This window comes from Mus pahari, chromosome 10 (assembly GCF_900095145.1).
Source record: "Mus pahari chromosome 10, PAHARI_EIJ_v1.1, whole genome shotgun sequence".
NCBI classification, from domain to species: domain Eukaryota; kingdom Metazoa; phylum Chordata; class Mammalia; order Rodentia; family Muridae; genus Mus; species Mus pahari.
Window position 1 is genome coordinate 4,733,713 of NC_034599.1, and position 14,760 is coordinate 4,748,472.

The following is a 14,760-nucleotide window of genomic DNA, read 5'->3' on the forward strand; positions in this document are numbered from 1 at the left end:
TTCTATCTTTATTTAGTGCATTTGTTGTTCTGATTATTATGTGTCAGGAGGAATTTCTTCTCTGGTCCAGTCTATTTGGAGTTCTTTAGGCTTCTTGTATGTTCATGGGCACCTCTTTCTTTAGGTTAGGGAAGTTTTCTTGTATAATTCTTTTGAAGATATTTATTGGCCCTTTAATTTGAAAATCTTCATTCTCATCTATACCTATTATCCTTAGTTTTGGTCTTCTCTTTGTGTCCTGGATTTTCTGGATGTTTTGAATTAGGATCTTTTTGCATTTTCTTTGATTGTTGTTTCCATGTTTCCTATGGAATCTTCTGCACCTGATATTCTCTCTTCCATGTCTTGTATTCTGTTGCTGATGCTCGCATCTATGGTTCCTGACTTCTTTCCCAGGATTTCTATCTCCAGAGTTGTTTCCCTTTGGAATTTCTTTATTGTTTCTACTTCCATTTTTAGATCTTGGATGGTTTTGTTCAATTCCATTACCTGTTTGGTTGTGCTTTCCTGTCATTCTTTAAGGGATTTTTGTGTTTCCCCTTTACGTAGTTCTAACTGTTTATCTGTGTTGTCCTCTATTTCTATAAGGGATTTATTAATGCCCTTCTTAAAATCCTCTACCAGCTTCATGAGATATGATTTAAATCCGAATCTTGCTTTTAGGGTGTGTTGGGGTATCGAGGACTCACTGTGGTGGGAGTGCTGGGTTCTGATGATGTTGAATGGTATTGGTTTCTGTTAGTAAGAGTCTTATACTTGCTGCTCACCATCTGGTAATCTCTGGTGTTAGTTGTTATAGGTGTCTCTGACTGGAGCTTGTTTCTCCTGTGATTCTGTTAGCCTCTGTTAGCACTCCTGGGAATCCAACTCTCTCCTGAGTCTCAGTGGTCAGAGCACTCTCTGCAGGCAAGCTCTGCTCTGACAGGGAAGGTGCACAGAGGTCTGGAGCTCAGCTTTGCCTCCTGAATGAAGATGAAGGACTAAAAGTGACCCTGTCCAAGAAGCTATGTTGCTTCTGCAGCCCGCACACTCTCCTGGGCAGACTTGTCTCTTAGGGACCATCTTGAGGGACCAACAAGATGTGTTGTGCCTATTTTTAAATCATTGATATGTTATTCTGTGTAATGTTTAAAAATGTCTGACTTTGCCTGTTTGAAAGATAAGTATCTTCCAAGAAACTGTGCTGAGTTGGGAAGTAGTATTTGTTAGTACTAAGGTGATGTGTAAATTTTCCGACCTAGTAGAGAAACAAATGGTGTCATATAAACTGTGGTTGCTGGGATTGCACTCAGGACCTCTGAAAGAACAGTCTCTGCAACAGACTCTGGACGAACCACTGAGCCATTTCTCCAGCCCCTCCATCCTGACTTCATGACAGAGCAGTGCTCACTTGGAGAACAGACAAGTCGCTGTCATTTCCTACCTCAGATACCTGGGAAACAGCAAGCAGGAATTCAGATACAGTGATCCTTCATGTCGTTCCACACTCCCCTCTGTACACTCACCAGCCAAGTTTACTGAGTGTATGCCTCACACTATGTTGGCTCAGGTAGACTCAAAACAGAAATAAGATATGGCCCTTTTCCTGGAAAGTTACTTAAATTAACTCTCAAAAAAAAAAAAACCAAAAACCCTCCAAACAAAAAAAAGTAGCTTTTCTATATATCAATGAACACCATGCTGAGAAGCAGGTTATGCACACACTCTCATTCACAACAGTCTCAAAATACATATCTAAGAATAAATCTAACCTAGGAGGTGAAAGACCTCTATGAAGAGAACTTAACTATATTAAGGGAGAGACCAATGAAGGCAGTAGAAAATGAAACCATTCACACTCATGGGTTGATAGAGTCAATAACAGAAAAATGACTGTTCTACCAAAAGCAGCTCCCATGTTAACTATGGAGAGAGGGTCCAGGGATGAGCTCCTCATTAGTTATTCAATACAAATTCTTTAACCCTAGAAACATACATTCAGGCAGCACCGAGATGACTTACAGTACATATTCATGTCTTTATTTATTCAATATTTTTAACAACAATGGTTAATGCCCCATGAATTTTGGAGATAGTGTAAAGGGTAAAGTGAGATGGTAGAAAAAAGACATGGCGAAAAGTGCACAATGATATTTTAATTACACAGAAATGGAGGAAATACGTGAGTCTGTTGAAGAGAGACAGATGTGTAAAATGAGTACAGCAACATTCTGGGTGCTTGCTCATATTGTGCACAAGCCAGCATTTTCCTTTGTGTTTCCTGCTGAACTGTGAAGTGAATGGACAGAGGAAGTCTCTTTCCAACAGATTTTAGGTCTGCAACAGCTCACAGCTACAGAAAGCTCTATTGGGACAGCCTGCTTCTGGGATCCGATGCCATCCACATCTCTTGCACATCCTTTTCTTTCTTGCTGCTTTAGCCTCACAGCTGCAGTAGAACCTAGAAGGATAAATGTTGATCATCAAAAGCTCCATTAGTGAAAGTGACAGAACGGTTGGTGGCATCTGACAGATATAGAAGAATGTGTTTCCCTAATTCTTACTTGAAATTGTATCAAACTTACTTTTACATTTCCCAAAAGGTAGTGTCTGTTTATCTCTTTTCCTTCTCACATCAACTATGGCAGAGCTGTGATGAGTTGGCCTTTTATTGATCATTATCCTAAAGATCAGGGAAGTGCCATACTGAAATTAGTTCCTATAGCATGGTTGGGCACCTGTCACTATCTAGAGAGTAATATTCTGTCTTAATCCTGATCTTCAGATACATTCCCCTTGTAAAGTCTCCTAGCTTAGCAACATGGTGTGGTGCCCTCAAAGGCAATGAATGAATTTGGGGCCAAACAGATATATGTCAAGGTCAGATATCGACAGTTATTTAGTGTATTATACGACAAATAAGTAGGATTGCATTTACCTGCTCTATCCCAGGTTTTGATACCAGGTTTTTGTTTAACATTTGGTGATATAAGGAAGACTTTCTTTCAGGGTAAGAAAAGAAGGAGGGAGGAAGCATTGGGAAGACGCAAATGAAGATGTGTAGAGATGTCATACAGAAGGGCAGCAGCAGTTTATGCTCTCTAAAATATGACCTTCATTTTGATTCTTCCCAGCAGTGCTTTAGTTCATTGGAATGATACAACAACACAGTTAAAATTTTTCCATTAAACATAGGTTGGCTTTGAAACTGTCTCACTGTATAGCTTACACTGGTCTGCTCATCACCCCTCAGTTTCTGCCTCTCAAGTGCTGGGATTAAAGATGCCATCCACAACTGCAGGGACTCCCCTACACCTGCAGGTACTCCCCTAAACGTTCAGGGAACACACACACCTGCAGCTACCTATACATATACTTGCACCTATGCACATACTCCTGAAAGTACCATCCCCCACACCTGCAGGTAACCATGTACACATACCTGCACCTTCCAACACACACACACACACACACACACACACACACACACCACCTGGCTAAAATTTTTCTTCCCTAAAGAGGATCTCAGTTCTCAGAATCTATACTTAGATCTTATATTTTGACCCTGTGCTGGATTCATAATATAAGAAATATAATCAAATAGATAATTCTTAAGTCAGAGATGGTGGAACACATCTTTATTCTCAGCATTTGAGAGGTGATGGCAGAGGACCAAGAGTTCAAAGCCACCTTGAGGTACTTGAGGATCAGTCTCAAAAAACTAACAACACCAACAAAAAAGAAAGAAAGAAAGAAAGAAAGAGAGAGAGAGAGAGAGAGAGAGAGAGAGAGAGAGAGAGAGAGAGAGAGAGAGAAAGAAAGAAAGAAAGNAGAGAGAGAGAGAGAGAGAGAGAGAGAGAGAAAGAAAGAAAGAAAGAAAGAAAGAAAGAAAGAAAGAAAGAAAGAAAGAAAGAAAGAAAAAAGAAGGGAAGGAGGGTAATTGACATGTGCTTGCTGGCCTTTTATGGCACCTTTCTAGAAGTCTTTTGACATTTGAAAGTATATATTTTATACATTGATTGTGAAATTATATAGAACAGGATCTGTGAAAAGTATAGTAGTCATATTATGGAGGTTTCTTCCATATTAGTTGACGAGTTTAGCATAGCAAAATCTTTTGAAAATAACTTTGGTAATGACTTGGGCAGATATTAGAGTCTAGAGAAAATTCTTCATGGTGATAAAATATTCCAGAGGACTGACAGTAGAGTAGGATAAAAATATATTTAAAATAAAATACAGTGAAGATAAGCTGGACATGGCCACTAATCCTGACTGCAGCACTTGGGAAACTACTGTGGAATTTTACTGTAAATTTGAGACCAGTAAGTTTCATATTAGCATAGGTATTAACAGTGTGAGACCCTTGTATCAAAGCAAAAACAGAACACAACAAATCAGGTGTACTAAAACTAAAATCTGATTTTTCCTTTTGAAATCTACAATCTCTCGAATATCTGAAAATTTCTGTTGTGCATGGAATATGAGTTAGCTCTTCTTGTTTTAACCATACTTCTCTTTCCTAGAATGACTACAGGAAGCTGTCTATGCAGTGCAAGGATTTCGTTGTTGGTCTCCTGGACCTCTGCAGAAACACGGAGGAAGTGGAGGCCATCCTGAATGGGGACGCAGAGACTCGCCAGCCCGGGGACCTCGGGCGTCCAAATCTCAGCCGGTTAAAACTTGCTATTAAGTATGAAGTGAAAAAAGTAAGGCCGGGCGTGAGGTCCCTTTGTTACTTTAGTCTGTGTGTGTGGGTATGCCAAGCTGGGAAGAGCAGGGAGTCGTCTCAAGGAAGCATCTAGCGAGGCACAGAGCTCATAGGGCTGGTTAGTCATTAAAATCCTGGCCCTCGGATGTGGACTATCACAGTCGGTGCCATTTTGCTTGACTCGGTAATAACAACAATGACTCAGCATATAGAAAGCCTAAGGCTTTGTCTGTATGAAGGGAATGAAGTCACAGTAGTTCAGATTCTACCTTTTTCCTGGTGGTTGCTAGTTTACGATTTGAACCAGCAGTTTCAATTCCCTTTTCAGTTTGAATCCTTCCAGGATCTTCGCAAAATACTTTTCAGATTCTTCTTTAGACCATGATCCCTACTTCTTTGACAACTTTCCTAGGACATGAAGCCTTTTCTATTTTACTTATTTCATTTATTTATATGTGTGTGCACATGTGCATGCTGGATGAAAGCAGAGAGGGTGTTGGATTCCGGGGACCTGCAGTTTCCGATGCTTCAGTCTGATGGATGCTGGGAACTGAACTCTGTTCTTCTGAAAGAGCATCAAGTGCCCTTAAGCATAGAGCCATCTCTCCAGCCATTAACAAGTTACTAAATATAGTTCTTTTTATATATAAAATAAAATAACTATCTGTTTGTAGTTATTATTCAGAGTAGACCTACTACCTCTCAACCTGCCAGTTAACCAGAGAGGAATTAACCATCACTGTTCCCTTCCATAACTTCTTATTTGAGACTCATCTGGATGGAGTGTTTTTTTTTTAAACATAACCTGATATTTATCTTATGAAATTTTAATTTAGATGATTACTTTTTTGAGTACAAACTAACATTAACCTCTCTTTGAGAGAAAACTCATTACTCAAATGAAATGTGTGAGAAGAAGGAATTCTAGAAAAAAATTAATTGAAAGGTTTAAGATGATAAGACAGACTCCCAGTGGAGCTGGGTGGATAGAACTGAGAGATGAAAATATTAATGTGATCCCTGTAGGAAGCACACCACTCCAGAGCAGTGAAGGGAAACATGATTTGTTTTGAAACAGTGATTTGAGGCTGGAGAGATGGCTCAATGTATGTTTTAAAAACACACATTGTTTTTAAAGAATAACCAAGTTCAATTTCTATCATCCATATCAGAAGGCTCACAGACTGCCTCTAACTGTGTGGATGTTGTGGACGTGTGTTGTGTGAATATGTGTGTGTGTGTGAGCTCCTGGGGGGGCTGTGATGCCTTTCCTCTTCTGGCTTCTGAAGGCATGTGGACTCATGTGAAAACACATACATACACACACACACACACACACACACACACACACACACACACACTCATTCACACACCCAAGTCACTCACATGCAAACACATATACACTCATACGATCACTCACACACATTCACACAACACACTTACACGACACCCACACAGTTACTTTCTCACACACGCTTACATACACACACATGCACACATATATACACAACACCTACCCAATCATGCACATGCATACATATGTGTGCACATGAACATGCATCCAATTAAAAGCAAATCTTTATAATAAAGCTATATGCTCACATTTAAGCTAGGATGAACTTAATGTTGCTCTTTCTTAAAAGAAAAATATATAAAATGCATAAAATCACTTGTGCAAATCTTTTTATAATGTTAAAAACCCAAGTATTTTCTGTGTTTTAAAAGACAGGCCACCAATCGTAGGGGAGGGGTCATCAACAGGAATATCTGAATACGTAGAACAAATTTAGACCTGTTTTGCTTGCTACTTGATAGATGCCTTGTTTATTCCTCAATTCTAACTGCATTTCTCCCGGAAAAGCATAAAATGATTCACCAGAGCTCCAGAGGCTGGCCTAAACTGAGTTGTTTGTAATCAAGTCATTCTGTGTGCTGTCTCACCCCTAGTTTGTGGCTCATCCTAACTGCCAGCAACAGCTCCTGTCCATATGGTACGAGAACCTCTCTGGTTTACGGCAGCAGACCATGGCAGTGAAGTTCCTCGTGGTCCTTGCCGTTGCCGTTGGATTGCCCTTCCTGGCTCTCATATACTGGTGTGCTCCTTGTAGCAAGGTATGTTTGTGAGGCCCGCAGTCCATCTGTAGTTGAATTCTGTCCAGCAGGCAAAGATCTAGCTCCAAAGTGAAAAATCTGATTTCAAGTACACAGGTTTATATAATGTTTCTATTTCTTTGTTTGAGAATTTCATACATGCATGTAATGTATTTGAACAAGCCGAACTCCCACTCTTTCCCTGTATACACTGCCCTCCACCCTCCTAACTTCATGGGCTCTTTTAAAAACCCACAGAGTTTATTTAGTACTGCCAGCATGTGCATGGCTGTAGGCTGCCTGCCAGAGCACCGGTAACCTCTGCCTCTGTCCCATTCTCAGCAGCCAACACTTGCCAGGGTGGGACTTCCCTAGCTTTCCCACTGACTACATGCTGAGCTTTTGTCTGCCTTGATTTGAGCAAGACTTGTACAAGCAGCACAGCTGCTTTGAGCTTGCTTGTGCAATAGCCTGGTCATGTCTAGAAGAGCCTGTTTGGCTTCAGTCTTCCACCACCATCTCTGGCTTTTACAATCTCTTCTTCCTTTCATTCAGGATGACTCTCAAGCATTGGAAGCCGACAGTGCCACACAAATACCCCATTTACAGCTGACAATTCCACAGTGCCATAAATTTTTCAATTTTTCTAAAAATAATGCTTGTTTCCAATGGGAGACAGAAAAAAATTCCTGAAAATTCTCCTGAAACAGAATACTGTCGCTATTTATGTGCGAAATAAAATGTCAATTTATTATTTCCTTATTTTTTCCTCTAAGCATATAGACTTTTTGTGCATTTTAAAAAGTCCTAGCTTTATTGAGCTCATCTATCAAAGGCTTCCTCAAATTTGATTATTATTCCTTTCTTTGTTTCTTCTGCAATAGTATTTGAGATAAGAGATAGATTTTGTATGCATGTCACCTTGTCTCTTAGGTTTCACTGTTGTGAAGAGACATCATGACCAAGGCAAGTCTTATAAAAGGACATTCTATATTTGGGGCTGGCTTACAGGGGTATGGTAGAGTCTAGGCAGTCATGGTGCAGGAGGAGCTGAGAGTTCTATATCTTCATCTGAAGATCTCTAGGAGAAGACTGGCTTCCAGGAGCTAGGATGAGGATCTTAGAGCCCATGCTCACAGTGACACATCTACTCCACAATAACAAAGCCACACTTACTCCAACAAGGCCATACATCCTAATATTGCCACTGTCTGGCCAACCGTACTCAACCTACCACATTCCACTCTATGACCCCCATAAGCTTGTTCAAACACATGAATCTGTAAGGGTTATACCTAGTCATAGTATAATGCAAAATACATTTAATCCAACTTCAAAAGTCTCCATAGTCTTAGCAGACTCAACAATGCTAAAAGTCCAAAATTCAAAATCTCTTCTGAGATTCATTTATACTGTAATACTGTATAAAGTAAAAAAAAAAAAAAAAAAAAAAAAAATACTGGACCCAAGCAAGACAGAAAACTAGAAAACCAGCTGGGCAAACTCCAATCTCCACATCTCCGTGTCTGATGTCAAAGCACTCTTCAGACCTCCAACTTCTTTCTTCCTGTTGACTGCTGTTGACATTCAGCAGCATTAAATTTCTTTCTCCTGGGCTAGTTCTATTCCCTGATAGGAGCTTTCTTTGACAGGTATCCCACTGTTCTGACATCTCTAACATCTTGGGGTATCCAAGGCAACATCAACTTTATAGCTTCTTATTCCAATGTCTGAGATACATACATGATCTTCTGGGGTTCTCCAAAGGGTTTGGGTTACTTCTCCAGTTCTGCCCCCTGTACCACTCTACGTTCTAGTTGACTCCATTCCATTGCTGCTGGTGTTCCTGGTGGTCATCCCATGGTATTGGCATTTCTAATATACTGGGGTTTCTCGTTGCAACTAGGCTTCACCCCTCATAGACTCTGTTTGCAGTGCCAAGCCTCAATTTCTTTTCGTGACCCCTTCAGTCCTGGGCCATCAACTGCAACTGAGGTTGTACCTTCACCAATGGCCTTCCATGGCCTCTCACAGTGTCAAGCTTCAGCTGCTCTTCATGCCTTCAAAACTTGTAGCACCTGGGTGATTCTTACATATTACCAAGTACAGCTGCAGCTGTACAACCTTGGCTATCTCTGGAACACAGCTTCGTTGTGCCCTCAGAAAACACTTCCCAGAAGATCTCACCTCAGTGATGCTGATCTCTTCATCGCTGTCAATTTCTCAGCTCCAACTAATCAGCATCAATTATCCCAATAGTCCATGACATTCAGGCAGACATGATGCAGGAGGAGCTGAGAGTTCTACATCTTCATCTGAAGACCTTTAGGAGAAGACTGGATTCCAGGCAGCTAGGGTGAGGGTCTTAGAACCTATGCCCACAGTGACACACTTCTTTCAACAAGGCCACACTTACTCAAGGCCATACTTACTAATAGTGTCACTGCCTTATTCAAACCACCAAACTTATATGGTCAGAAAACACTAATAGAAATGCTACTCTAAGGCTTGTTTTAGTAAAGACTGTTTATACCAAAGAGAAGTGCACTGGAGATAAGCAGCAATGGCCACCTGCTTTTTAAGTATAATGTGTTTGTCCAGGTTTTGGTGAAAACCAGGTCTTGCTTTTCTGGTGAACATTTCAACAGAATAAAGAATTATTTTTCAGGACTGAGTGTTGAATTTGGGGCCTTCAACATGCTAGGTAAGCACTCTATCATCGAATGACATCTTTAATTCCTTCTAAACTGTTTATTTTGAGACAGTGTCTCACTGAGTTGCCTAGTCCGGCCTTGAACTTGTAATCCTCCAGTGAGAAGCCTATGTAGCTGGGCCTACAGGTCTGCAATGCTAGGCATGAGGGACACTGACATACCGTCCTGTTACACAGGAATATGAGTTTGGAAGCTGCATTACTCACAATCTTTTCTTCATGTTTTTGAAGCCACCTTTCTAGTTCTGTGTAAATCTCAAATCTGAGAGGCTTACTGAAATAATTCCCAGATAAACACCTTCTGGTCCATTTATTTTTGTGTTCTGGCTAGACATATCAGGCAGTGACTGCAGTTGCTAGACACAGATGGGACTCATTTTAGGTATTGTTATGTGGGGGACAACATAGGTCCGCATTTCCAGCATGGTGTCTTATGACCCAGATATTCTGTAGGCATTTTAGTCACTGGAGGTCTTTGTACTGACTCATGCAAAGATGTTGGTACAAGGTCTCTTAAGCAGCGCTACTTCCTTACTACGTACAGTGATGACATTAGAAACTACTGGAAACATGTTCTCATGAGAATCAATTCCACCACCATGGAATTTCCCCCTTATAATACATGAGACCAAACTTGACCACATATAAAGTACACATTGATGACACTAACAATAAAGGATTTATTAGAAATTATATTTATAGTGCAGTTTGTCTTATATAAAGTTGTATTCCAGTTCCAGTTAAATTAATTGAAAAACATTTATCTTTACTCTCTCTCTCTGCTGTGTGGTAAGTGTGTGTGTGTGTATGCATCTGTATGCATGAGCATACATGTGCTGGTGTGTGGGGTGTGTGTATACTCATGTATGCATGAGTGTACATGTGCTTGTGTTTGTGTGTGTGCATGTGTGTATGTGTGGTGTGTGGTATATGGAGTATTGTACATGTATATGTGTGTAGGAACATGTGGTGTGTGTTATTTGGTGTGTGTATATGTGTGTGTGTGTGTGAGTGTGTGAGAGAGAGAGATGTATGTATGTGTAGTGTGTGGTGTGGTATTGGTATGTGTGGGTGTATGCATCTGTGTTCATGAGTGTTTGTGCACACGTGCATATGTGTGTATGTGTGTGTGTGTGTGTGTGTGTGTGTACGCGCGCGCGCGCGCGCGCTTGATAGACCATGTATGGAGATCAGAGGAGAGCTTCATGGAGTTAATTCTTTCTGTCCACCTTTCTGTGTGTTTCATGGACTGAACTCAGGTTGTAAGGTTGAGGAACAAGAACCCAAAGACCTAAGAACCGTCACCTGCTCAGCCATCTTGTTGGCATTTGTACTGGCTAGTTTTGTGTCAACTTGACACAAGCTGGAGTTATCACAGAGAAAGGAGCTTTAGTTGAGGAAATGCCTCCATGAGATCCAGCTGTTAGGCATTTTCTCAATTAGGGGTTAAGGGGGAAGGGCCCCTTGTGAGTGGGACAATCCCAGGGCTAGTAGTCTTGAGTTCTATAAGAGAACAGGCTGAGCAAGCCAGGGGAAGCAAGCCAGTAAAGAACATCCCTCCATGGCCTCTGCATCAGCTCCTGCTTCCTGACCTGCTTGAGTTCCAGTTCTGACTTCCTTTGGTGATGAACAGCAGTATGGAAGTGTAAGCTAAATAAACCCTTTCCTCCCCAACTTGCTTCTTGGTCATGATGTTTGTGCAGGAATAGAAACCCTGACTAAGACAGCACTGCTCCCATTTTTCACAGAAACAACAAATTATTTTTTAATTTAATTTTTTTGTTGTTGTTTTGTTTTTGTTTTTCGAGACAGTGTTTCTCTGTGTAGCCCTGGCTGTACTGGAACTCACTCTGTAGACCAAGCTGGCCTCGAACTCAGAAATCCGCCTGCCTCTGCCTACCAAGTGCTGGGATTAAAGGCATGTGCCACCATGCCTGGTTTGTTTGAGATTGCATATTCATCATATTATATGATGAATTCTTGTCCTTTTTACCCCATGCTTCTCCCTACCTTAGTATATTTGAAAGCTCTACATTACTTGATATTTAAAACTCCTCTGGTCTCTTTACAATAGTAATACTACGAAATATTCCCAAACACATATCATAGCTCGATAGCAGCTAAAGGCCTTCAGAAGAGTAAATAGACATGATGGCCTCCAATTCTACAACTAAAAAAACTTAAGGATAAAAAAGTTAAGAAATCTGTCCATACTTGGAGTTGACAATAGGTAGGTCTGGGGTTTAACATTTAGGAAATACAGTTTACAGCCACCTGCCAAATTCTCATACTATTTTCAACATCCATTTTCTCTCTCTTTTGAGTTAGCGTTTCGTGCCTGCATGTATTCTAACCACCTCTTCTCGACACAGGCTGCACCTGCATCTGTAGCCTCTTGGGTCTCTGCTTCAGTTTCCCAAGGCTTGAGGAGGTGGAGTAAAGTGTCTGGGTCATCTTTGTCCTCATTCTGTGACCATGCAACTGTGCACAGCTTTTCTAAAGTGAATACCTTTCTTTTCTTGGGAGCAGTGGGCAGAAATCATGGTTCCTCCGTATGCTTTCACTTGGGCCGTTGCTGGCTTGCCCCAGATTTATACATTTCTCACATTTTAACTGAATCTTAACTACCTGATTTCTGTCACCATTTCTTCTGCTATGGTCATGGTTCTTTCTGACACTTGTTTTCAACCCTAATTTATCAGCACTGAGGCAAACAGCCAGTTTAAATCGGCATTATCAAAGTATTTTTCTCATATCTAAAATCTATTTGGTTGGTTATTATTTAGCTTTAGAGTAACAGTGGTAAAGACTGTAATTTTCTCATTCTCCATGAACTAAACATTACTGGGCCATAGAACTGATTTATTTTAACAATGGTATCTTTGGCTAAATTGATGCCTTTATTTAAAATAATTTAGATTTTCTTATATAGCCACAAAAATATAGACAAAATTTTAGGTTTATGTATCGTCACAAATCTTGCTTCTCCTCCAGTCACTCATAGATTTAAATACTAAGAGTGGGATTAATAACACTTAAAGAGAAGCACTTTGTTTCATTTTTTTTTTCTTTTTAACTATATTTTATTTTCTTGTGTATTGCTGTTTGGCACACACATGTTGACAGTAACTAACATCTCTCTAATTGGATGTGAGGCCCACTCAGGAGGGAAATTCTGCCTCATATTATAAATCTAGCCAACTTTCTAGGGCTAGTGAGGTCATTAAGTTCAGAAAAGAACACTACCTCCATTTTATTAGACCACCATGATTCCTTACCACATTCTAAATATGTTCTTTATATCTACACATATATGATTCATCCCTCAGGAAAGAAGCCTTTCTTTACAGCAAATGGAGATCATCACAGAAAACCACATAAAACACCATAGTATTCAAGAGATCAATCATGGGGATCCCAGGCTTAGCAGATACATCTACATCACAGCTCCTGCATCCACGACTCAGAGAACTTCATGGAAGACAGGCAGAAAAACTATAAAACTCACAATACCAGAAATTCTACTGTGAAACAATCTCTCCTAGAAGTGGTTGAATAAACAAGAAAATAATGAGTATTAACAAGAATAATGAGTATTGACAAGAAAAATGAATATTGACAAGAAGCTGTAGGCTGCTCTTGCTAAAATTGTTGATTGTGTTTAAAAGTTTGTTGAAGATATTCTTGAGATCTCTTATTCATAATATCATATCATCTGCAAAAGGGGATACTTTTACTTTTTTGTTTTTCTATTTCTATCCCTTTAATTTCCTTCTCTTGCCTTATTACTCCAGCTAGTACTTCAAGAACAATATTGAAAGGAAGTAGGATAGTGGACAGACTTGTATCTCCCTGCTTTAATAGTATTGCTTCAAGGTTTTCTCCGTTCAGGATAATGTTGCATGTGGGTTTATCACACACACCTTTATTGTATTGCGCTATGTTCCCTCCAGACCTACTCTTGCTGATCCTTTTATCATGAAATCATGTTTGATTTTGTCTAAGAAAACTACATCTACTGAGAGGATTATGTGATTTTTGTCTTTTAATCCATTTATATGATTTATTATTATTTATTTACGTAGGCATGTTGACCTAAACATCTATTTTTGAGATATGACCAGTTTGATAGAAGTGGTTGATATTCTTGATATATGCCTACATACTTGTATGTATTTTATTGAGGATTTTTGAATCTATCTTGATCACTGATATTGGCATGTTTTCTTTTTGTGTTAGTTATGTCTTTAATTGGTTTGGGTATTAGAGTTATACTATCTTCATAGGATGGGTTTGGAAGTGACCCTTATGATCTACTTTGGGGAGGGGGATATAAGAAGAATTCATTGTAACTCCTTCTTGGAAAGTCTGGTAGAATTCTGCTATGAATACATCTGAGCTTGGAACATTTAGTTGAAAGACTTATTACAGTTGCAGTCTCCTCCTGTGTTTTTCTTAACTTGTTTTCTTCCTAGTTTAATTTCATAGTTTGGATAAATCAAGAAAATAATTCATTTAAAAGTATTTTCCACCTTAATAGAGTGCAGATTTCTAAAGTATTACCTTAAAATATTCTGTATTTCTTTGATGTACATTGTAATGTTTCTCTCTTTTTCTCTGATTCTGATAATTTGGGTTCTCTCTTTCTTTTGGTTAGTGGGGCCAAGGGTCTGTCAATCTTGTTTATTTTTCTTAAGAACCAGCTCTTAGATCTAATGATTCTTTGTATTGTTTTCTTTGTTGCTATTTCATTAATTTCTGCTTTGATTTTTATGTTTTTCTTTCCATATACTTGGTTGGGTTTTGATCAATTATTCAGGAGAAAAATTCATATTACTAAATGTATATGAACCAAACACTGGTGCACCAAATTTTATACAAAACATGTTCATGGAGTTAAAGACACAGATTAACACAAGTCCAATAGTGGTAGTCAGTGTCCCACCTATTTTTTTTTTTTTACAAGATACAAGTCATCTGGACAAAAAATAGACAGAGAAACATCAGAACTAAGTGAGATATTACATCAAATGGACCTAACAGATGTCTATAGAGCAGTCCCCTAAAATGCTGAAGGAGCATAGATTCTACTCAGCAGCACGTGGAAGCGTCGCTGCAATAGATGACAAAAAGCCAAACCTTAACTAAAGCAGAAAATCGAAATAATCCCACATATACTATCTGACCATTACCCAATAAAACTTAAGATTCACAGCAAACAAAACTCTACTAGTGAAAATAAACTGAGTTTAAATAAAAATAACTG

General features: G+C 39.4%; 1 protein-coding gene across 2 annotated transcripts in view; it reads left to right on the forward strand.

Moving 5' to 3' along the window:
- Positions 1-14,760, forward strand: part of Trpc6 (transient receptor potential cation channel subfamily C member 6) — a 104,839-nt gene that overhangs the window by 62,323 nt on the left and 27,756 nt on the right. For both annotated transcript variants that reach the window (XM_021206404.2, XM_029543160.1), the window contains 2 exons: positions 4,506-4,688; positions 6,638-6,802. In XM_021206404.2, the coding sequence (XP_021062063.1) occupies positions 4,506-4,688; positions 6,638-6,802 (348 nt within the window). The remainder of the gene's footprint in view (positions 1-4,505; positions 4,689-6,637; positions 6,803-14,760) is intronic.